Raw genomic sequence first — 24,814 nt, 5'->3', positions numbered from 1 at the left:
CCAGGCCTGGGGACAAGAACACAGGAGCCAAGGGACTTTGGACCACTGTGTCTGGAGCTCTGTCTGGTCAAAGGAACCTGGGGCGGGGGCTGATGCTGGGAGAGGCCGTTCCCTTCCTGAGTGCCCTGGGCGCAAGCTCTTTCTGATGGAGGCTCTGCCGACATCCACAAGCCTGCTGCGTACTCTTCCAGTCTCCAGTGAGTCAACCGCCCCCACTTTCATGCCAGATCCTATAGGGAATCAGGTGATTATTGAGAACTGGTTCCAGCCTCATTGTAATGTCATAATAAAGCTGTTTGTTATGGTGGATGGAAGTAGGTGAGTTCATCTCATGTGCTGGTTGCCTAGTCATTAGCCACCCCCCTCCATACACATCACTGTCACTCACCTTCTCCCAGGCTCACAAAGCCCTGCTGTTCACAAGGCAGCAGGAGCCCCTCCACAGATCCAACCGAGGCACCACGAGTGGTCTGAGCTGCCAGAAAGTCCCTTCCCCCTTGCCCATGATTGGTTTTGGAGTAGAAATGTGACCCAGATCTGGACAGTGAAAGGTGGGAGCAAGACAGCCAGGGGACTATGGAAAAGATTTTACTCCCTGAAAAAAAGGGACAGCTGATGAGAAACATCTCTCCCTACTGCTTTTGGATATTGCCAGGTGAAACTGTGCCACTTGAGGCTGCTGCAGCCATCGTGGACTGTGCAGGGTGTGACCACAGACACAGGTCCAGTGTGATGGAAAAGCCTGGGCCCTCAGTGACCTTTGAGCTGCTGAACTGAACCTGAGTCACCCGCCTCCTGGCTTCCTATTACACAGACAGTGAACGTCCAGGCTGTTGAAACCCCTCTTCTGTTTCTTGCAGCCACATGCATCCAGTGGGGACAATGAGCTCCTGGGCCCCACATGGTCCAAGGCACACACCATCTGAAGGCTTTACCCATGGAACACAGCACCCATCTCGCCTGCCTTTTGGCTCCTGACCCAATATTTTCTGGAGTAGTTACCATACAATGGCCTATGGGGTCCACGGGGGATTGACACTTCCGTGCCGCTAAATGCCACCCCTTCGTGCAGCAGGAACACTTGCCCAGGGTTTCTGTTGGAAGAGACCTGGGGTCTCTCAAGCAGGGGCAGATTATCAGGCTCCCCTCCTGATACCAACCCTAATATCAGTTTCCCTACATTAAACCCAGCATATATGGGGTTAAAACCAAAGCACTCATTCCCTGCTTACTCCCTGGCTTCCTGGTTCCAGAATCCACTGTCCTCCATGGAGACAGTCACAGCCAAGGACAAGCACCTGGATTCGCTATCTCCTTTCTGCAAGGAGCTACAGGCTGGTGGGAAAGCTGCTGACCAGCAAGGCCATATACTCCCCCTCCCCTACCTAAAACCCCCAGTAAAAACCTTTCCTTTTAGCTTTTTGAGGAGTTTGGGATTTCAGCGTTAGCTGCTCTTTCTCCTTGCTCAGCGCTGTGCAATAGTAAAATTCCTGCTTTCTTCCACTACAACCGGTGTCAGAGATTGGCTTGCTGTGCAATGGGTGAGCAGACTCATTCAGGTTCGATATCATCCTGCTCTGACTGCTTCCAGGTGCCTTTAAAGAACCAGTGATTCCATGTTTTCATATAAGTAATCTTTGGCCTTTCCCTTTAGAGCAAATACTTAGTGTCTGTTTAAAAATGTTTAGTGTGGAGTTGTTTTTAAAGAGTGTCAGAAGGAAAGCGAAAGTGAAAGTCTCGACTTTGGTATAAAAGCTGATGCAGGAGCAGCAGAACCCCAGAGCCCCGGGACACCATGGCTCAGGTAAGTCCCTGGGACATTTCCATCCATGGCTCTACTGCCGGGGGGCCACTCTGCTGCTGCAAAGAGCTCAGTCTGGGTTCCTGGCCTTGGGCAGAGTTAACTCCAGAGCTCGGAAATGCTTTAGAAGGCTTTTGTGCAAAATTGTATTTGTGATTTAAAAGTCCCTTTTCCTGTGGACTGAGAAGCCTTCTAGCACTGTAAGCCTCTCCTCTGTGTCTGGCACAGTGTGTGTGGGCAGCTGGGAGCCCTGTGTAGGAGGAGCTGTGGGTGTCTGGGAGCTGTGGCTGCCTGAGTTGGGGGGTGTTGGCCATAAGGGGACCTTGGAACTGGGAAGTGAGTGAACCTCCCACCTTGTCTGCTCAGCTGCTGGCTGGAGTGTGGGGCCTTCTCAGCTCCAGTCCTTTCTCTCGCCTCTTTCCTCCATGGAATTTGTCCTCCCTTGTTAACTGCATTCTAATTTTAGCATGTCGAGTCTGAAACCTCCCTTCTTATCAGCCCTTATGTCCAGATTGAGGAAAATTCCAGGGAGGGGCAGGCAGAGCTCAGTGGTGTGCAGCTGAAAAGGAACCAGCTGACTCAGGCTATTATTAGAAACGGGGGAAATCTTGGAGGTCACACTGAACACTCTAGAGGGCAGACCACCCTGGGTATAACCGGGCTCTGAGGAAGGGCTTTCTTGCTGCCAGAACAGAATCAGGGCTCTGTTGCCTGGGAACCCGTCTCCCTACAGGCAGGGCCCAAGCTCACAGTTCATCTCCCACCAGCTGCTGTGGACGGAGCCCGGGCCTTGCCTTAGCCAGTCAGTTTCAGAGTGAAAAATCTCTTTGTGATTCCAAACTGAAGACGGTCTCTGGACCTGTCCCGCCTGGCTGAGATGGAGGAGGTGCTGGGCGGGAGACCTGTCCCAGTGACCCTCCAGGCCTCTTCCACATACATTTCCTTGGCCCCCATTCCAAGCCAGACCCATCGCTGGATCCCAGAGATGCAGGGAGGCGGGAAATGACAAGTATACAGGATCCGGCTTGAATGGAGCTCAAAGCCTAGAGGGTGTGCAGACAGGCGCACAGTCCATACAGCGAGGGGTGGAGGTGCCGGGGGGCCTGGGGACCCAGAGAGCGGCCGCCAAGCCAGGCTGGGGTTTTCTGGGTAGTTTCCCAGAAGACTGATGTCTGATGGGAGGAGAGACGTTCAGTGCAGGGGCGGGTGGGTGGGGGTGGGGGAGGTGTTTGGGGACAGAAATACCTCATTTGCAGAGCATCAGAGACAAGAGCAAGCTCTGGGGTGAGGGACAGGAAGTGACTCAGTCAGCCTGGGGGGAGCACAGATCACAGGGAGGGTGAGGAGAGATGAGGGGGCGCTGGTCATGAAGGGGCTGGGAGCTGCCCAAAGTCGTGCCCTGTGCCCTGGGGCCAGTGGAAAGTCGTGGCCAGATGGGCCCTCTGGGAGGGCCACAGTGGGTCCTGGGGAGACCGGATGTGGAGTGGCAGGGAGGGACAGGGGGAGAGGGGCCAGTCTGGATAACTGTGGGGGAGTTCCCTGAATTCCTAGAGTTCCCAGTACCTAGAATCTGGGCAATTCCCAGAGTTCCCCAGAGGCAGGGACAGGGCTGCACTGAACCACGTCAGTGGGTGGAAGGTGGACGAGGAAGTGAGTTCAGGAGAAACCTCCCGGGTCAGCGTTGGTTGTTGGTATTGGCGTGAGGAAGACATCAAGGTCAGCTGACCCCTGGTCTCAGATGGGGCAGCCTGCAATGAGGGATGCAGGAGGTTTGTCATTCCCTGAGATCAGGCACAGAGAGGGAGAGAACCTAAAAAATTCTCCAGTCACGAAGCTGCAGTGCCCTGGGCCAGGACAGTGAGGAGGGGAAGGGCTGTGGAAGGGGAGGAAGGCAGGGATGAGTCAGACCCGGGGGAGATGCGGCGGAGAAGACCCAGCTCGGCTGCTTCCCAGCTGACTGTTCTCACACAAGTCCCTTCACCTCTCTGATCCTCAGTTTCCCTTGGAGGAGTGGTGGATGTTGCAGTTACTGTAGGAGAAGGGCCCACAGAGGCCGGCTGTGTGCGTGCAGCAGCCCCCTCAGTGCTGGAAGCTGGGTGGCCCCTCGGTCCCCCCAAAGGCTCAGGTCCCGTTAGGATGATGTCAGTTGGTGTCTCTCAGGTGGGTATCTCCAATGATGGGTGTCCTGAGGATGAAGGAAACGGAGTCTGAGGAGAAGGAGGTGCCTGGTGCAGCCATGCACAGCCAGGGACAGGAGGCACGATGAGGACTTGAGGGTCCATCTGGGAAGGATAGGGAAACTGAGGACTCACCTGCCCGACTTTGCTGGGGATGTGCTTGGGGCTGCCACATGCAGACTGTCATGTCAACACTCTCAGGAGCACAGTTACAATGTACCTGCATGTACATGTCTGCATCCTCAGTATGCTAACATGCACACATAACACACACATACACCACACACATACACACAACAAACCTACATATAGGCATTACATGCACATATATAAGTGTGTGTGCACACACACACACACATCGCACAAGACACACATGCATAATATACACACACTGGACAGATCCCCACTCTCCCACTTCACAAGGTCATTTTTTCCAGGCTTCCAGTTCCTGGTTGTGGGGGAACCTCTAAAATTGACAGCAGGCTGAGGACCTCAGAGGGACCAGGAGCTCCTCCCGCCACCCTAGGCTCTCACCAGGTGATGAATAACAGCAAGAACGTCCCTGGTCTGAGCTGCAGCTCACCAGTGAGGAATCTGCTGTTGCCTAGATGCCTGTCAACACCATCTCGGGTTTTTCTGTTGCAGTTTTGTGTGGAACCTGAACCTGGAGACCTGATTGAGATTTTCCGCATTGGCTACGAGCACTGGGCCATCTACGTGGGAGGTGGTGATGTGATCCATCTAGCTCCTCCAAGTAAGGACTGTTGAAAATATAACTTTCAAAATATTTGTTAATGTCACGAGATCAATGGGAAGAAAGAGCTGAGCAGGGGAACCCTGAGTTGGATTTTCCCTGAGCAGCACTTGAGCAGACCCCACATCCATGTCCTGTTGAGTCATCACAGGGGGTCCCATAGGTCCTGACAGAAGCAGGAAAAGAGGTTCGTGGACTCATCCAGTGAAGCTGGGGGCCTTCAGCCTTTGGATCTGTCCAGCTGACCAGTTTTCTTTGGTATGCAGACTCTCATATGACTTTAACCAGCAAAGTTTCTGAAGGTCCATGGTCTTAAAGTTTCTCTTAAAGAAACTTTAAGGTCTATGGTCTTAAAGAAAGAGGCATGTTTCTCAGTGCTGTGTCATTTGTACTCATCTGGTTTCACAGACAAGGTGTCTTGAGAGTATTTACTTAACATTCCTGAAGAGAAGCAGCTCTCAGAGGTTTACACATAAAAAAAATTTCTCATACAAGCACATAGTGAGTACATTGAACTATTTATTTAACTCATTGATAACGGAAGCAGAAAGATGATAAAGTCAGTTGGAAGGAGAATGCAGGGAACAGATGTATGTATAGTCAATGAAAGAAAAAAAAAGCTGGAATAAGCCTGTCAAATTAGATGCAAATTGTTTGTGTCCTACAGAGCAGTGGTACCACAAACTTTGATGTTCTCTTCTCCACTAAGTGTCTGCATTCTAACTGGACAAAAATCATTGTCGTGATGATCTGAATAATATATTTGCCTCTTATCGGTTTTCTACAGGTTGTCATCTACCTTGGTAGAATTGTAAAAATATCTGAATTGATGGTAAATGGTAAAACAAGTCCACTTCATCCAGATGACCCTGAGGGGGGCCTGTCAGAGAAAGCGTCACAGGGAGGATGTTTGATCCTTTTTGTGTCTAACTTCCAGGGTGTGGACAGTTGTTTTTTAAGGACATTGCTTCTAAGTGCAAATATCAGACTTTAGATTAGAAACTTAAAATAAACATGCTTAATTAGTGACCTCATTAGTGACTCTCCCTCTTAAAAAAATAAAACCTGGGGGCTGGCCCCGTGGCCGAGCGGTTAAGTTCGTGCGCTCCGCTGCAGGCGGCCCAGTGTTTCGTTGGTTCGAATCCTGGGCGCGGACATGACACTGCTCGTCAGGCCACGCTGAGGCAGCATCCCACATGCCACAACTAGAAGGACCCACAACAAAGAATATACAACTATATACCGGGGGGCTTTGGGGAGAAAAAGGAAAAAATAAAATCTATAAAAAAAATAAAAATAAAAAAAAAATAAAACCTGAACTCACCCTAGGATGGAATTTGGATTCCATGAACTGATGGCTCTTCTGTGGCCCTCTCCATGTGCCCAGAGCGATGCCCGGTCCTAGGAGAGAAGACACTCATGTGAGGGATTCCCTAAGGCTCAGCTCAGCGCCGTGGAAGGAGCCTGCCCTTTGGAGCTTGAGAGAGGCAGCTTCACACTCAGGTTCTGGGACTTTCCACAGCACAGAAAAGTCTGAAAATGTCTGTCTGGGTCCAATATTGTTCGTAAAATGGAGATGATAATATTTATTTTGAAAGTGAAAAAGGAAATGACATTAGGTAATATGTGAAAAGTTTCCCAGCATAGTGTCTGAAACACAGTGGGTACTGACACAAAAGTGATGTTTTTCTGAAATTCGCAAGTACATAAAGGTAAACAAAGAACAAATATGATTTACTGTCATTGAGAATAATGGCTAATTTTGTGAACAACCTGAATGTTCAGTAACAGGGGATTGGTCAAGTAGATGTACATTCATTTAATGGAATGCGACGGCAGCCATGACAATCCCATCAGTCATTGAGTTGAAAAATACTCAAAGCTCGTTGAGTTAAAAGAGAAAAATCTGTGACTCCTCCAGTCACATTTGTGAAACGACAAACATGGAAAGCTCAATAGTGGATTCCCTTCATCTTTCTTTCTCGTCCTGCCCCACTCTCTCTCACTGCCTAACCTTCACTTACAGCTCTGGGTGACACTCTCTCTGATTCCAGGTGAGTACCCTGGGGCTGGCTCCTCCAGCATCTTCTCCATTCTGAGCAGCAGGGCGGTGGTGAAACAGGAGCCGCTGAGGGATGTAGCGGGGGGCTGCCGCTATCGGGTCAATAACTACTTGGACCACAAATACAGACCACAGCCTGTGAACAAGATCATCGGTGCTGCGAAGGAGATGGTTGGTGAGGAGATAGAGTACAGTGTTCTGAGCAGGAACTGTGAGCACTTTGTCACCAATCTGAGATACGGCGCAGCCAGCAGCAGGCAGGTAAGGCCCTCTTTGGGGTGGTCCCTGTCCCTCCTGGAAGTCTGCTTGGGGTGGGGGTCAGCGGCTGTGCAGCCAGAGTGGAGAATCACTGTGAAGGATGCAAAATGGGCTCTCAGGGACCCGCTGGCTGGGAGCAAGGATGTCTGAGCTCAAATCTGGGATCTGCTTCTAAGCCAGAGTGTTTCTGGACAGCTTACTTCCTCTCTGGGCCTCAGTTTCCGCAAGTGCAGGAGGAAGAGTTAGTTGGAGGGTCTCTGGAGTCCTGGCCACCTCTGACCTTCTGGGACCCTTCAGCTCTAAGGTCCACCCTGACAGGCAGCTACTGAAGCCCCCAGAGTTGTCTGGGCCAACCCAGGACCACGGCGGGTCTCCTAAGTCCCCCAAAAGCACTCAGGCAATGGATACTCAAGGTCAGGGGGCCTATGTAAGAGCTCAGGAACATTTTTATGTCAGATCTGGAGCACAGCTTCTACTCTCGACACTTTCATAGTCTTCCAGATTCATTATCCCAAAACACATAGCTAATAAGTGGCAGCAGCAGGATTCAAACCCCAGCCGTCCCTGTCTAGAGTCTTTGTTCGTTCCTGCCACACTACAGCACCTCCAGGGCTCCTGGCCCAAGTGGTTGGGTAGATGGGCGACCCTGCAAGAGATGAGCATGAGGGCGGGAGGAGCAGGTTTAGGGGGGAGAAATCAAGAGTTTGGACACAGTAATGGGATGTTTGAGGAGGCCAGAGCAAATAATTCATAATCAATGTATAAAACAAAGCTGGAGTGAGTTTATGACATGAGCCAGTTTGGAGGATGATGACCTGGGAGAAAGCAACCTTCACCAAGGAAGGAAGCACTCCGAAGCAATGGGGTGTACAGAGTGGTTATATGCCATCTTGGGACAAGGAACATACATCAAATATGACAGGAAGATGCCTTTTACTACCAGCACAAGATGCTTTGCTGGCACAGCAGGTCAGTGGTCAGCAGGTCTGGGGTCATGAGATGAGCATGACAGGTCAGTAACTAATCCTTAGTTTCTGGGAAGAAATGCTTATCTATAAAGAAATGTTGATATGGAGGAGGCAACATTGCTATCTTTAAGGGCATCATTCTTGGCTTTGGGACATTATAACTGTTTAAAGCAGGTGTACAATGCATGCTTGACTGTCCATGTCAGCCCTTTCTGGAAAAACAAGGTCAGGACTGACTAGTTTTACACTGAATGGCTTCCTCATAGACTCCAGCATATCTTATTGCTCATCATTTATTTATCCCCAGTTAGACATCTAGGTGCAGATAGTGTAGCAGTTGGACACTTGAGTCTGGAGTTCAGGGCTGAGGTGGGGCTGGAGATGGAAGTTTCCAGGCTGCACTTGTGGACAGTACAGAGTGCACAGTGAACTAAAGTGCCACGGCTTCCCGAAACCTCCCCTCAGCTTCCCCCACAGCCCCTCCCTCGCAGGGGAGTAGCCCAGGCAGAACCCAGACCACAAACAAGTCCCCAGTCTCACCCCCGGAGCAGTGGCTCCAGAAAACCAAGAACAAAGCCTGCTCCCTACCCATCCCAAGTCAGGGACGAATGTCCTCACCCAGAAGCTAACACAAAAGGAGTCCATCAGCCCATCCTGCAGGCTGTCAGAACAAGCCCAGACAAGCCCACCACTAAGTGGTCACGACTTCCCGTTGCCCAGGAAATGGGGCCTCTGGGACACAGCCGGCTCCCTCCCTGGGAGAGGACTCCGGGCTGGCCAGCTCAGACGGAAGCTGAGAGGCCAGGCCCCAGGGAGGACGGGAGAATGAGCGTGGATTCCAGGCCCTGGGGAGGGAGGGAGAAGTGCCTGGACTTGCTGTGGACTCTGAACACGGGCTGCTCACTTCCAGGTGGAACAGGTGGTGATTGGAGGAGAGGTGACCCTGGGACTGGGAATCCTGGGTGTCATTGGATATTCTCTTTTGAAGAAACGATATCAAAACCAATGACAGCCTGAAGGAGCCACAGAATCCTGCATTAGAAGCTGCTGTGGAGGCCAGAGGAGAGGGCCTCCCACAGCAACTCTGTCTGCCTGACCCTCACACTTGGGCAGCATGTAGTTCCCTCCCTCGCTTTTCCTCTCTCACTGGCTGGAGGATGGGCTAATTGTACCAAGACTGAAGAATTGATACATGTATCTATCTGTCCCTTCAGAAAGGACTTTCACTGTGTTTTTGTAGACTTCTGACCCAGAAAGGAAGAGCGTAACATTGACTCAGCGCCTGTTGGTACTTCCAGCAATGTCTAGCTGTGTGACCTTGAGGGGAGCTCTTGACTCTCAGAGCCTCAGTTCTTCCTTCTTTGAGATGTGGGTCATGATCCACTTCATGGTGACATTGTGAGGATCAAATAAGATGATGTGTAGCAGACCCCTGCACGATGTCTGGTACCTGGCAGGTACTCAGTGGATTGTCTATATCATTCCGTGCACACTGACCATTGTTGTAACTATAAAGCTTTCATTTTACTCTCGGGGTGAAAAAAGCTTAATTTTGTCCCGGTTTGTCACAACACGTGGTGCTCGAATCCCCTGACAACACATAAACATCTCCCAGCACGTTTCCACTGACCTCCTTCCCTCAGCCCTGTTTTTAGATAGTGTTTTTCTTTTTTAGCTCGAATGTCTAATCCTTACCCAGCTGTGACTACCAGATGCAATTATGTAGCTTTCCATGAGCAGATGGCCACGGCTCAAGCTGCCCCTGGGTTGAATGCTGAAAATTAGCCCCCTCGGTCTTTCGGGCTGTGAATACTCTGTATTATGCAAAGTGGGGGCTACATGTCATCATACATCTGTCCCAACCCACAGAAGGTACAGCACCCAGAGTGAACCCTAAGGTCAACTATGGCCTTTGGGTGACTATGCTGAGTCATTATTAGTTCACCATTTGTAACAAAAATGCATCCTCTGCTGTAGGATGTTGATCATGGGGGAGGTGATGCATGTAGGGGGGCAGGAGGCCTATGGGAAATCTCTGTAACTTTCTTTCAATTTTGCTAAGAATATAAAACTGCTCTAAACAATAAAGTCTTTCCAAAAAAAATTGGCCACCTCAAAATGTCCCTCTGCTACTTCCCAGCATGCCCCGGGTGTGGTCTCAGAAGTGTTGGGTCCACATATTCTTGTGCGTCTTCACCCAGCCTTTGCCACCAGTGACCCTACTGAATGGCCACTCCCTCTGGGCATCCTCCCCCGTGGTCACCACAGCCCCTACCACTCTGCCTTGAGGATTACAGATTCACCCTCCCCTGAGCGGTACCTTCCCAAGCATGCAGTGCTGGTGGGCCCCTTAATGCCCCCAGCACAGTAGAGACGAGGCTGGAACTATTCACAAGACTCCCCTGGAGGTTCAGGGCTTTCAGAAGGTTGAAGAACAAAGAGAGTAACTTGAAATTGCTTCTACCAAAGGGGACCTTGCTCAAATCCCCAGGTTGAAATGTCTGCCTCCATATTGAAGTTCCAGAAGGTCCATGCCTGCCTTGCCCCAGGGCTACCTTTGGTCAGAGGGCCCCGCTGCTCTGTGCAGAGTCCAGGCCCAGTAAGCAGAAAGCTGAGAGAGAGCCTTTCTCCCTTCCTGCTGTCTAAGGCTCGCCTCCTGGGCCTCATGACCTGTCCAGGATCAATTGCTCCAGCGCGATAGACAGGGGAAGTGTCCAGGCCCTCCCAGGGGGAGCTTGGCCTATGCTACCAGGTCACATCCCCCTTATGATTCTCGGGTGTCCACGTACCTGCCCTTCATGGCAATTCTCACAGCTGCCATTGAACACTGACCATGTGGTTCTTTAAAAATCTCCCTCTCCCCATTAGACCTGCAGAGACCCCAAGAGCTGGCACTGTTGGAATTTGTTACACTGGGACCCCATTATTCACAATGCCTGGCTTACCATAGTGCTCAATAAAAAGTTGTTTACTTAATTAACAATTTCATTATCTAATACATAGAAAATACAACTCTCTGTGATTGGGAGAAAAACTTGCATATGAAAAAAAAGTTGTGACCTTCCCTGTGAATGTGAATACCCGCCAGAAGTGTGCTGCTGTGAAGTTTACAAATACACGGGGCCAGTTGCAGGCCCCTGCTGTCTGCACTGACTTCTGTGAACAGGATTTCTCTAAAATGTGAAAAATATATATAATTAATAAAAGCATACTTTACTTTCTTGTGATAAGCTCAGAAAATGGTTGCGCTACAACTGGACATCCCTTGGTGTCAGCAAAACCTTTTTTTTAGGACTGTAAATTGCTTTAGAGAACATGCATATATTCCACAGACTGTATTTCAGCTCAAAAAAGTTTAAGAAAACTGTGACTGGTGCTGGAGAAGCAAGAATCCTGAGGCCTGTATAGTATGACTCTGATTCCTCTTTCAACATCATTCTGTTACTTTTCTAGGACAGCATCTCGGTCCCCATCTTGGAGCTGTAGGACAGCTGGCAGGACACAGGGAAGTCCCCAATGCTGCCCTCATGAATGGCTAGGCATTTTCCTCTGTGTGCATCCAGCAGAATCACCATGTTCTGAAGATGGTTGGGATCTGGGACCACAGGGATATGAACGATACAAATGAGCTCTCAGGCTGCCAGCTGACTGGAGACCCCATGGAGATGTCCTCCAGGGGAGCGCCCTTGTGCTGCCCTGGGTGGGGGTCAGGTGCTTGGGGAGCCATCTACCAGGGTGACAGCAGTGCTGAGAGCAGTTGTACCCCTCAGCAGTCCCTCCTGAGGCAGAGAAAGGGCCAGTGTCCAAGCTCCTTGTGGCCGAGTCACCTGGAGACCTGCCACAGTCAGCACCGGCCACTCCCATCAGTCTCTCTGCAGGTTTTGGGGGGACGGCCTCCTAACCCCAGTCTGTTTCTATCTGCCCACCTGGTGCCTGAAATTTGCCGTATTGAATTCAGGTTTTAACATTTGCCTTCCCAGACAACATTTGCATTCAATCGCTTCTTAAGGTACTGGAATTTTAGTAAAAATGAGTCCTATCATGGCTTTTAGATCACTGGTAGGACATGGAAGAAATGGGACTTTGGACGGGTAAGTCTTGGTGTGTGTTTGTGTGTGAGGGTGTGTGTGGTGGGGAGGTGGGTGTGACTGTGGTGGGTTGGTTCTTTGAAATAAGTGGTCAGGGTGGGAATGGGGGAAACTTCAGGGGTCAGGAAAGAGGAATGTTGAAGTGGGAGGTGGGGAACATGAAGACGTAGCCCTCCCCAGTTTTCCTGGGAGCCCCCTCCATCCTACACAGCAGGAGCGTCAGTCCTTCTCTGGGAGCTTCATGGTGATCAGGGAGGCAGAGGGCTCCATGCACGCCTCGGGGAGGGGCTGGATGGGATTGGAGGTGGAAGATCCCCTCTGCCTTTCTTCCATGCCCACCCCTCAAGGCAGATGTTGGCACCATCAGACTGCTCTCTACACCCTCCCTGTCTGCTTTGCTTTCTGTGGGCAGCCCTAGTCGGCCTCTTTCCTTTAGACTTTTCCAGAAAGGAGTCATGCTCAGTCCCTAGGCACATTCTCCTGCTGCCTCAGAAACAAGAGGGATAGAGGCTGGGTTCCCCCAAAGACTCCCAGGTATGGCCAGCTTCTACTCAGGAAACCATACCCAGGACAGCAGGCTGGCACTGTGTCTGAAAGAGGCAGTTACCACAATCTCTGTATCTCTGATCACTGGATGTTTTTCAGATTAGCACACTGAATGTTGAAGATAGTTTGTCCTTGGAAAAATTAAGGACTTGATGACCAGCATAACCAGGGCTAGAAATGATCTCTTGTTGGTGAAGTGGGTGCTGTTCACGGGAGGCTAAAATATCTTAGACCCTCCCCACCCGTATAGGAGCAGAGTGTGAGAGAGAAGCCTGCAGAATGTTCTTTAGGGGCGGCACCTGAAGCTTGATCCCTAAATGTGCCGGTGCCCACCCTCTGGTCTGCATTTCTGGTTACCTGAGGCTGACTGTTCCTGCAACAGAATCCTGCTCTGAGTGAACCTTTCATGCAAGATTTAGTCACAGCACCTAAAAGCTGGATTGTCTAGTATTTCTATTTTTAGTTTTTTGAGGACTCTCCATACTGTTTTCCACAGTGGCTGCACCAGTTTGCGTTCCCACCAGCAGTGTATGAGCGTTCCCTTTTCTCCATAATCTCTCCAACATTTGTTATTTCTTGTCTTGGTAATTATAGCCATCCTAAAGGTTGTGAGGTGATACCTCACAGCAGTTTTTGGTTTGTATTTCCCTGACAATTAGTGATGTTGGATATGTTTTTGTGTGCATGTTGGCCATCTGAATATGTTCTCTGGAAAAATGTCTATTCATATGCAGAGCATATTTTGATTGGGTTATTTTTTCATTGTTGAGTTGTACGAATTCTTTATATATTTTGGAAATTAACTCCTCATCAGATATATGATTTGCAAATATTTTCTCCCAGTTGGTGGGCTGTCTTTCATTGATGGTTTTCTTTGCTTTACAGAAGCTTTTTAATCTGATATAGTCCCATTTGTTTACTTTTTCTTTCGTTTCCCTTGCCTGAGTAGATGTGATATTCGAAAAGATACGGCTAAGACTGATGTCAAAGAGTGTACTCCCTAGATTTTCTTCTAGGAGTTTTAGGCTTTCAAGCCTAACTCAACTCTTTAATCTATTTTAGCTAATTTTTGTGTGTGATGTAAGATAATGGTCTACTTTTGTTCTTTGCCATGTAGCTGTCCAGTTTTCCCAACACCATTTATTGAAGAGACTTTCCTTTCTCGTTTCATATTCTTGGCTCCTTTGTCAAAGATTAGCTGTCCATAGATGTGTGATTTTATTTCTGGTCTCTCAATTCTGTTCCATCGATCTGTATGTCTGTTCTTGTGCCAGTACCATGCTGTTTTGGTCACTATAGCTTTGTAGTATAATTTGAATTCAGGGATTGTGATGCCTCCAGCTTTGTTCTTTTTTCGTTAGGATTGTTTTGGCTCTTCGGGGTCTTTTGTTGTTCCATATGAATTTTAGGATTCTTTGTTCTATTTCTATGAAGAATGCTGATGGGATTCTGATTGAGATTGCATCGAATTTGTAGATGGCTTTAGGTAATATGATCATTTTAACTGTGCTTATTCTTCCAAATCACGAGCATGGAATATCTCTCCATTTCTTTATGACTTCTTCCATTTCTTTCATTAATGTCTATAGTTTCCAATGTATAGGTCTTTCACCTCCTCAGTTTATTCCTAAGCATTTTATTCTTTTTGTTGTGATTGTAAATAGGAGTATGTTCTTGAATTCTCTTTTTGCTAGTTCGTTATTAGTGTATAGAAATGCCACTGATTATTGTATGTTGATTTTGTATCTTGTTTACTTTACTCTATTTGTTGATTATGTCTAATAGTTTTTTGGTGGATTCTTTAGGGTTTTCTATATATAGAATCATATCATCCACAAATAATGAGAGTTACACTTCTACCTTTCCAATTTGGATCCCTTTTATTTCTTTTTCTTCCTATAGTAATATATATTTTAAAGTAGGTATGATTTGATTTGAGTGCTTACTATATCCCAGGTGCTGTTCTAAGTCTCTTACTCCTGTTAACTCATTTAATTCTCACAGCAACCCCACAAGGTAGGTACAGTACTGTTGTTATCCCCATATTACAGATGAGGAAACTGAGGCACAGAAACAGTAAGTGACTTGCTCCAGGTCAAAGGACTGGAAAGTAGCAGAGCCAGGTTGAACGCAGGCAGACTTGCTCTAACATTTAGACTATTTGCAAAATACTTAAGACAATACCTGGCACAAAGTTAGCACTCAACAGATGTTAGCTAGTACTATTATCATAATTATCGCTATTTTGAGGAGTGGAAACTGAGGCTCAGGCAAGGTAATTTGCTCCCCAGTGGTCCTCCAGCCAGAAGTGATAACATGGGGATTCATCCTAAGACTCCATCAGCGGTTGCCACCCCTCTGAGCGGTTAGGTGTCCAAGCGCTTGCCTGTTTCTGCGAGGGAATCTGCCAAATCTTCCAGCCCTTGTCCCACCTCCATCCTTCCGTCAGGGCCCAGCAGCCACAGCCCAGTGGAGTCCGGGAGACATGGCCTGGCGGCTATGGAAGCTGAGTCCCTTCTCGGCCCTTCCACAGTTTCACACTGAGCCTGTGGGACAAGGCCGCCCATGTTCCTGTGACACTCAGGGCTTCCTTCGCAGACAGGACTTTGGCCTGGATCTCGCCCTGGGGACGGAGGAGCTCATCTCGGCCCCCTTCCTCTTCTACCCCCAGCGATTCTTCGAGGTCGGTCAGAACCAAGTGGCCTCGTCCCTTCGCCCCTCAGGGGTGGAGTGCAAAGCAGCATTCCTATCCAGGATACTGGGAGTCACTGGGGAGGTGGGGGAGCCAGAACCCACTGGGGGAGAGAACACCCATGCCATGGCTCTCAACCCTCCATGGTGGCACCAGGGAGTCCACACCCAGAAACCCAGATTTAATTAAACAGGTGGCCCTGGCAACAGCATTATTAAAAAGCTCTCTGATGACTCCAACGTGCAGCCAGGGTTGAGAATCACTCCTCCAGGGGAAGCAACCCCTGTCACAGATGGTGAAACTGAGGCCCAGGGCTGGGAAGATCCTTGTGAAAGGTCCCAGTGGGCTGGTGACAAGCTGGGCCTCTAGTCCTGCTCTTTTGCACCACATGGGTCCAGTCCTTGTGTCCTCTGAGGGAAGGAGGGGCTCGCTGGGTGGGGCATCAGGCAGGTGATGGAGGGTCTATCTGGAAGCCTGCAGCGCGTCATGGCCTCGTTTTCCAGGTGCTGCTCCTGTGCCAGGAGGGAGGGCTGAAGCTGGCGCTCAATGGACAGGGCATAGGGACCACCAGCCTGGACCAGCTAACCCTGGAGCGGCTGCGGGAGCTCCGGATCAGTGGCAGCGTGCAGCTCTACTGTGTCCACCATTGAGGAGGGATCCAGAGGGCCTGACCAGGGAAGAAGAAGGCCAGCCTATGCCTGGAGCTACACAGTATGGCCTGCCTCTCCTCCTCTCATTAGACTGTCCACCTGTCACCACCATGTCACGCCTGGCTCGCTTCTGGGGCCATGAGCCTGTGTCTGCAGGGGCTTTGGGCCCCACAGCAGAAGGGAGGCACCAGAATGTGAAGGCTCCTCAAACTCTGCCCCTCCCTCCACCAGGAGCCTGAGATGTGTCTCATGTCCCTTCAGGACCTGGAGCAGGAGGCTGGTTTTGTAGTCCAACAAAGACACTCAAAATACAGTGGCCTAAAGAATTTAGACATTTATTTCACTCTCATCTAACAGTTTAGGAGAAAATGGTCCAGGTCTGTGAGGCAGCTCTGCTCCCCATGGACATTCAGGGTCATCCTGGTCATCGTCCCGCCACTCCCAGAGCATCAGCATCATCTCCCAGGCTGATGCTCAGTGGCAGCCATGTCTAGGTTTCAGCCACTGGAATGCAAACAGGGAATGTGGACAAGGCCCCTGATTTCCTAAGCCTGGGCCTGGGATTGACACACACTGTTTACACTCGCTCTCAGGGGTGAGCACGCAGTCGCACAGCCACACTGTGTGCAAGGGACGCTGGCAATGTTCCCTGGGGGGAGGGCGGGTGCCCAGTCACAGTTGTATTACTGCGATTCCTGGTATCTTTAGGTTTATTTACACCGTCTTATTGTGTATTTTCTATTTACCATGCTATTTTTTCAGCTTATATTTTCAGCTTTCTTGCTTGCTGTTGGATTGATGAGATCTCTTTATCATCCTCGCTTTTTTTTTTTTAGACTGATTTGTAAGTTATAGATAGGGTTTTACACCTCTGGTGGTTATCCTTACTGTATATTTTGTTTTTTTATTAACACAATAAAATTGACCTTTTGGAGTGGGTAAAATTCTACTTTTAACATATATGTAGATTTGTGTAACCACCACCACTATCAGGATGTGTAAGAACTCCTTCACCCCAAAAACGCCCTTAGTCATCCCCTGTTGTCACACCTCCTCCACCCCCTCCCTGAGCCCAGGTGACCCACCAATCTCTTCTCCATTACTCCAGTTCTGTCTGTTTGGGAATGGTGTGTAAATGACGTCATATAGAACGTGGCCTTCTGAAACTGGTTTCTTTCACTCAGCATTATTCTTTTGAGATTCATCTAAGTTGCTGTGTGTATCAGTGACCCGTTCCTGTTTATTAATCAATGGTGTTCCATTGTCCCACAATTTGTTTATGTATTGACCCACTGAAGAACATTCAGTGTGTTCCCAGTTTCTGCCAATTATGAATAGAGCTATTAAAAACATTTATGTACAAGTCTCTGTATGAACATAGCTTTCCATTTCTCTAGGTTTAATACCTACCAGTAGGATCAATGGACAAGACAAACCTGGATTATACTGCTACAACATAAAGGAAGTGTTATAGGTTGAATTGTGCCCCCCATTCATATATTGAAGTCCTAACCCCCAGTACCTCAGAATATGACTGTATTTGGAGACAGGGTCCCTAAGAGGTAATTAAGTTAAAATGAGGTCACATGGATGGGTCCTAATCCAACTGGTGTCCTTAAAAGAAGAAGAGATTAGGACACAGACACACACAGAGGACCAATCTTGTGAAGACATAGGGAGAAGGCAGTCGTCTACAAGCCAAGGAGAGAGGCCTCAGAACAACCCATCCCTCTAGAATTTCTAGCCTCTAGAATCATGACCAAATAAAATTCTTTTGGTTAAGCCACCTTGTCTGCGGTATTTGTTACAGAAGCCATAGCAATACACTCTACCTTCAAAATGTGTCAAGAATCGAATCATTTCTTGTTGCCTGGAAGACTGCAAACTGCTTTTCCTGCCTCGACCCTTGACCCCGCAGACTATTCTCAACACGGGAACCGGTGAGTCTACAAAAACTACATAAGTCAGATCATGTCACTGCTGTGCTCCAACCCTCCAGTGGCTCCCACTTAATTCAGAGTAAAAATCAACACCATTACAATGGCCTGTAGCCCCATGTACATCAGGTTCTTGTCAGCTCTCAGCTGTCATCTCCTGTGACCCACTCCCCGGCTCCAGATACCCTGGCAGACACGTGCAGCCTCAGGGCCATGACAATAGCTGCTTCCCTGCCCAGGACACCTTTCTACATATTTGCCAAGGGCTCATTCCCTGCCTCCTTGAGTTCATTACCCAAAAGTCACCTACTCAGTGAGGCCATCTCCAAACACACTATCTGAACCTGCACCTCCCCACCACCCGCATCCCCATTCCCTTCTCCATTTTTCACAGCTTTGACCATCTCATATAGTGTCCATCTCACTATATTTTTGTCGGTCTCCTGGACAAGAAGATAAGATCCACAATGGCACCTATTCTTATCAGCCTTCTTCACAGGTGCATCCCCAAGTGCCTACAACAGTGCTTGGCATGCAGTAGGCACTCAGTCGATACCCGGTGAATAAAGGTCCAAGGTGAGGCTCCACCAAGTGCTGGGTATGGCATCAGGTGGTCATCTCAGAGTTAGACCCCCTGACAACCCCCGGCACTTGCTCACCTGGGGAACAGTGCAACCTCGATGACTGGCACTACCTCTTCCCTCAATGCCTTGTCCTCCTGGCCCTTCTGGTTGACATGGGAGGTTATGTTTGCATCTGTTACTGGCTACCATGAGGGATGACCCTAGAAATATCTGTGAGACAAATGTGAATGAATGGTAATCAGTCTTTGGCTGGCGAACATGATGCATTCTACACGGAAATTGAAATATAATGATGCACATCTGAAATTTGTGTGTTGTAAACCAATGTTACCTCAATCCAAAAAAAAGATGTGGAATAAATCCCAGAGCTAGCTGAACATTTTTCAGGGATGAACAATGCCCCAAACTGCTCAAGAGCTGAGCCAACCTGACAGCAGAGCCGCTGAGGAGGAAAGAAGGCTGGAAGGTGAGGCAAGAGTCACATCCCAGATGTGGAAGCAGGAGAGGAGCAGCTGAGGGGAGAGGCACAGAGCTCAGCGGCAGAATCCTCCTGATGGCTTCTACCCTGAAGACGGACCTCGGTAACTGAAGCCCAGTGACAGAGGTGGCTCCAGCTGGGCCAGCAATGACCCGAATCACCACCTTCTGGAGCTCCAGGTCCACAGACTTACTGCCTCTCTGCTGACAAAGATGAAGCCCCCACTTGAAAGAGGAGACAACTGAGACCAAGAGAGGTCAGTTGACGACCCAACGTGACACTACTTGAAAGAGACAAGGCCTGGCTGCTTTTTTTTTCTTTTTCCGTTTTGAACATGACTTTAATGCAAGGAGGTGAACAGTCAGTGAATCTTTTACTTCTTTTACAAATAAAGCTCTTTTGGAAACAGAACGGGCAGTGCCAGGCCTGGGGACAAGATTAGAGGAGCCAAGGGACTTTGGACCACTGTGTCTGGAGCTCTGTCTGGTCAAAGGAACCTGGGGCGGGGGCTGATGCTGGGAGAGGCTGTGCCCTTCCTGAGTGCCCTGGGCGCAAGCTCTTTCTGATGGAGGCTCTGCCGACATCCACAAGCCTGCTGCGTACTCTTCCAGTCTCCAATGAGTCAATCACCCCCACTTTCATGCCAGATCCTATAGAGAACCAGTCTGATTGTTCGAGAACTGGTTTCAGCCTCTTTGTCGCCTTATAATAAAGCTGTTAGTGATGGTGGATGGAAGTAGGTGAGTGCATCTTATGTGCTGGTTGCCTCGTCAATAGCCACCCCCCCCCCCCCCCCATATCCACACCAGTGTCGCTCACCTCCTACCAGGCTATAAAGCCCTGCTGTTCACAGGGCAGCAGTAGTCTCTCCACAGATCTGGCCGATGCATTGGACAGTGAAAGGTGGGAGCAAGACAGCCAGGGGACTATGCAAAAGATGTGACTCTCTGAGAAAAAGGGACAACTGATGAGAAACATCTCCCTCTACTGCTTTTGGACATTGCCAGGTGAAAATGTGCCACTTGAGGCTGCTGCAGCCATAGTGGACCATGCAGAGTGTCACTGCAGACACAGGTCCTGTGTGAGGGAAAAGCCTGGGTCCCCAGCGGCCTTTGAGCTGCTGAACTGAACCTGAGTCACCCGCTTCCTGACTTCCTGTAACAGAGACAGTGAACACTCTGGCTGCTGAAACCCCTCTTCTGCTTCTTGCAGCCACGTGCATCCTGTGGGGAAAATGAGCTCCTGGGCCCCACATGATCCAAGGTGCCCACCATCTGAAGGCTTTCCCCATGGAACACAGTACCCATCTGGCCTGCCTCTTGGCTCCTGACCCAATATTTTCTGGAGTAGTGCATTAAGGGTTGACACCTCTGTGCCTCTAAATGCCGCCCCTCCGTGCAACAGGAACATTTGCCCAGGGCTTCTGTTGGAAGACACCTGGGGTCTCTCAAGCAGGGGCAGATTATCAGGCTCCCCTCCTGCTCTGACGGTTTCCAGTGGCTTAAAGGCACCAGTGATTCCACGTTTGGAGGTACGTAGTCATTGGCCTTTCCATCTAGAGCAAATGTTTAGTCTCTTTCTAAAAAAAGTTTAGTATTGAGTAGTTTTTAAAGAGTGTCAGAAGGAAAGTGAAAGTGAAATTCCCAACTTTGGTATGAAGCTGGTCCATGAGCAGCAGAACCCCCGGACACCATGGCTCAGGTCAGTCCCTGGGACATTTCCATCAGTGGCTGTACAGCGGAGGGGCCACTCTGCTCCTACAGAGAGCTCAGTCTGGGTTGCTGACCTTGAACACAATTAACTCTAGAGCTTGAAAGGCTTTGGAAGGCTTTCACAGAAAACTGTATTTGTGATTTAAAAGTCCCTTTTCCTGGGGCTGGCCCCGTGGCCGAGTGGTTAAGTTCGCGCGCTCCGCTGCAGGCGGCCCAGTGTTTCGTTAGTTCGAATCCTGGGCGTGGACATGGCACTGCTCATCAGACCACGCTGAGGCAGCGTCCCACATGCCACAACTAGAAGAACCCACAACGAAGAATACACAACTATGTACCGGGGGGCTTTGGGGAGAAAAAGGAAAAAAAAATAAAATCTTTAAAAGTCCCTTTTCCTACAGGGCTGTGAGCTCTTCAGGCAGAGTGAGCCTCCTCTCTGTATCTGGCACACTATGGGGAAGGGGGGCGCAGGGACCCCAGTGTAGGAGGAACTGTGGGGGTCTTGGAGCTGTGGCTGGCTGAGCTGAGAAAGAAGCTGGAGTGTGGGCCATGGCAGGACCCAGAACTGGGATGCGAGTGAACCCCCACCTTGTCTGCTCAGCTGCAAGCTGGAGTCTGGGGCCTTGTGAGCTCCAGTCCTGTCTCTCTCTTTCCCCCACGGCATTTGTCCTCCCTTACTAAGTGCATTCGAACTTCAGCATTCTGACTCTTAAACCTCCCCTCTTATCAGCCCTGATCTCCAGGTTAATGCAAGTTCCAGGGAGGGGCAGACAGAGTTCAGCGGTGTGCAGCTGAAAAGAAACCCAGCTGACTTGGACTATTGCTGGAAACGGGGCAATTGTGGCAAGACACACTGCACATTCCAGAGGGCAGTCTACCCTGTGTGTCACCTGGTTCTGAGAAGGGGTTTCTTGCTGCCAAAATGAATCAGGGCTCTGTTGCCTGGAGAACCTGTCTCCTTATCCAGGCAGGGACCAAGGTCATAGTTCATCTGCCACCAGCTGTTTCGACAGAGTCCAGGCCTTGCCTTAGTTAGACAGTTTCAGAGTGAAAAAATCCCCTTGTGATTCCAAAGTGGAGACAGTCTCCGGGCCTGCCCTGTCCTGGCTATGATGGAGGAGGAGCTAGGCAGCAGTCTTGGGCCCACTGGTCCTCCAGCCCTCTTCCGTGTATATTTCTTTGTCCCCCTTTCCAAGCCAGGCCCTTTGCTGTATCCTGGAGATGCAGGGAGGGAAGGAGAAGAGCACACAGGATCCTGCTTGAATGAAGCTCAAAGCCCAGAGGGGTGCAGACAGGCACAGAGAATTGCAACACATGACCCATGCAGGGAGAGGCAAAGGTATTTGTGGCCTAGGGACCAAGAGAGTGAAGTTGAGCTGAGGTGGGGCCTTCAGGGCAGTTTCTCAGAGAAGGAATGTCTGATGGAGAAAGAAAAGGAAGAGTGGGTATGAGGAAGATGGCTGGGGATAAAAATAACTCATGTGCAGAGCATCAGAGACAAGAGCAAGCTCTGTGATGAGAGAAAGGAAGTGGTTCAGTCAACCTGGGGGTCAGAGCACAGGGAAGACAAGGAGGGGTGTGGAAGGACCAGTCATAAAGGGCCTGTGAGCTGCCCAAAGGGCATGCCCTGTGCCCTAAGGCCAGAGGAAGGTCATGGCCAGAGATGTCCTTTGGGAAAGCCAAGTGGGTCTTGGGGAGACTGGATGTGGAGTGGCAGGGATAGGAAGAGTGGGGCTGGTTGGGAGGCCATGGGGGTCACAGAGGCAGGGACTGACTGCCCTGATCAAAGTCAGTGGGTGGGAGATGGGAGAGGAAGTAAAGTCAGGAGAAACTTCTAGAGTTAGCATTGACTGGACTTTGTGATTGGCTGCAGGTGGCAGTGGCTGGGGGGTAGGTGGGGCAGAGGGAAGGGATGAGGGAGGGAGTTGGAGGACCTAGGATGGCCCTCTTTTGGGGCTGGGAAACCTAGAATGAGGGGTTGGAGCAGGGGATGTTATTCCCCAGATCAAGAACATAGAGAAAAGGGGGTCAGAAAAAGAATTAATTCTTGCAACCTGGGTGACCTGCAGTGGCCCATTGACGTTGTAGGGAAGAAAGACAATTCCTCTACCCTCTAGGTCCTTCTGGCTGGCTTCAGAATTAAACTGACGTGAGACAGAATAAGAGGACAGACTAAAACAAGGTTTAATAACATGTACATATGGGAGAAACCCAGGAAAACCGAGTAGCTTGCCAGAATGGCTGAAGTCACCACCTTAAAAACCATCTTCAGCTAAAGACAAAGGAGGATGTGAGGGGTAGCGGTTTGGGACTTCAAAGGGGAGAAATAAAATTTACAGAGAAGGAAACATAAATGTTTGCTATTTGCTGAGCCATCTATAGACAATGTGACCCGAGAGATAGAACTTTAATAAAAAGGGGCTTGCTGGTGCCTTTCTGTCTATCATAGCTATTTTACATTGTACTGTAGTTATCTTATGGTATTAGATCCTTCCTGGGACAGGCCTTCTGTCTTAAACTCTTTTAGGCAGTTGTGGGAGAGGTCAAAATTTCTTTCAGACTCTTTTGTCCTTAAAAATAATCTAGGAGGTGCTGGCCCAGTTGTCGGGTGGTTAAGTTCTCCTGCTCCGCTTTGGGGGCCCAGTGTTTCGTCAGTTCGAATCCTGGGCACGGATATGGCACCGTTCATCAAACCACACTGAGGCAACATCCCACATGCTACAACTAGAAGGACCCACAACAAAGAATATACAACTATGTACCAGGGGGCTTTTGGGAGAAAAAGGAAAAAAAATAATAATCAAGGAAGAGAGACACATTTTGAGATGGCCAAGTCTGATCCCCCAAAAGATCGAGGAATGGGGTGAGGAAAGGAAGGAAGGCAAGACTACGGGGTGACTGGGGAGACATGTGGGCAAAGAAAAGACCCAGCTGGGCCTCTTCACACAAGTGACCTTGAATAAATCATCATTCCCTTGGAACCCCGGTTCCTGCACCTGTACAAGTGGGTAATAACCCCTCTTCCTCAGGTTGCTGTGTGGATTGAAGAGCCAGATGGCAGGGGTCTACCACACTGCTGACAGCTGTGTGACCCCACAAGATTCTGGTCCCTGGCCAGACTGCCTGTTGGGTCACAATAAGATCCCTTCAATTTGCATCTCTCGGAACATCAGCTGTGAGAGAAGGTCATCCCGAGGCCACAAGGGGATCTAAGGAGAGGACTCGATGTGACTATGGACACCATGAGTAGAGGGTGCTGGGCCCCAGGGCCAGTCTGCAAGGAGAGAAGAGACTCAAGACCGACTTTCCAATGTTGGAGCTTGGATGGCCCTGGAGCTTGGACATATAGGAAAGATGTGGCACATACGACCTCATGAGAACATATGTGCAGAAACACATCCACACAGACACAAGCATGTGAACACACATCTGAATGAATCAGACACACTCCCTGGACCCGCTCTCCTTTCCCACGTCTTGGGTAGGGGGAGGGAGGAGGAGGGGTTCCCCATGCTCAGGTCCCCGGAGCCTTCACAGTGGAGATGCTGTGAGAGCGACAGCAGGGCCTGGCCTCCTTCATGTGACAAGTGCTCCCATCTCCCTGGTTTCCTATGCGGCGATGAAGCTGTAGCATCACCCCTTCCCCAAAAGGAGCCACTCTCTTGAACAGGGGCTGGGGCTCCAGTTCATGTACATCTGGTAGTTCTGTCACAGGGAAGCCAAACGCCACACCTGGAGGGCTCGTGGAGACTCTGGAGTGGCTATGAGCGCTGGGCCATCTACACGGGAGATGAGAATATGGTCCATCTGGCCCCTGCAAATAGGGAAGGATTTTCAGCTTAAATATCAGAACTTGAGTTTGTTTGTTTGTTTGTTTGTTTGTTTGTTTGCTGAGGAAGATTCGCCCTGAGCTACCATCTGCTGCCAATCTTCCTCTTTTTTTTCATACGAGCCCCTGCCACTGAATGGCCACTGACAGACAACTGATGTGGGTCCACTCCTGGAAACCGAACTCTGGCCACCAAAGAGGAGTACGTCGAGCTTAACAACTAGGCCAGCGGGGCCGGCACCAGCCCTTGAGTTTAGAAGCATGAATGTGTGCGCACTGAA

At 49.7% G+C, this 24,814-nt stretch overlaps 1 protein-coding gene across 3 annotated transcripts; it reads left to right on the top strand.

Annotated features, from left to right (window-relative positions):
- The first annotated feature begins 1,245 nt into the window (after positions 1–1,245).
- Positions 1,246–17,782, top strand: LOC111775957 (phospholipase A and acyltransferase 4). 3 transcript variants are annotated; one of them, XM_070230052.1, is made up of 5 exons: positions 1,259–1,804; positions 4,624–4,732; positions 6,787–7,055; positions 15,188–15,337; positions 15,850–17,782. In XM_070230052.1, exons 1-5 carry the CDS (start codon positions 1,796–1,798, stop codon positions 15,994–15,996), a joined length of 684 nt encoding a protein of 227 aa, XP_070086153.1. In that variant the 5' UTR covers positions 1,259–1,795; the 3' UTR covers positions 15,997–17,782. The 3 variants fall into 3 exon arrangements, with proteins under 3 accessions (XP_023510021.2, XP_070086153.1, XP_070086151.1); XM_070230050.1 differs by having other exon boundaries at positions 15,104–15,337; XM_023654253.2 differs by lacking the exon at positions 15,188–15,337 and having other exon boundaries at positions 1,246–1,804.
- The last annotated feature ends 7,032 nt before the right edge of the window (positions 17,783–24,814 follow it).

The sequence above is a fragment of the Equus caballus genome, chromosome 12, assembly GCF_041296265.1.
Source record: "Equus caballus isolate H_3958 breed thoroughbred chromosome 12, TB-T2T, whole genome shotgun sequence".
Taxonomy (NCBI): Eukaryota; Metazoa; Chordata; class Mammalia; order Perissodactyla; family Equidae; genus Equus; species Equus caballus.
The sequence above is the reverse complement of the archived record's forward strand: the minus strand, read 5'-3'. Positions and strand labels throughout refer to the sequence as shown.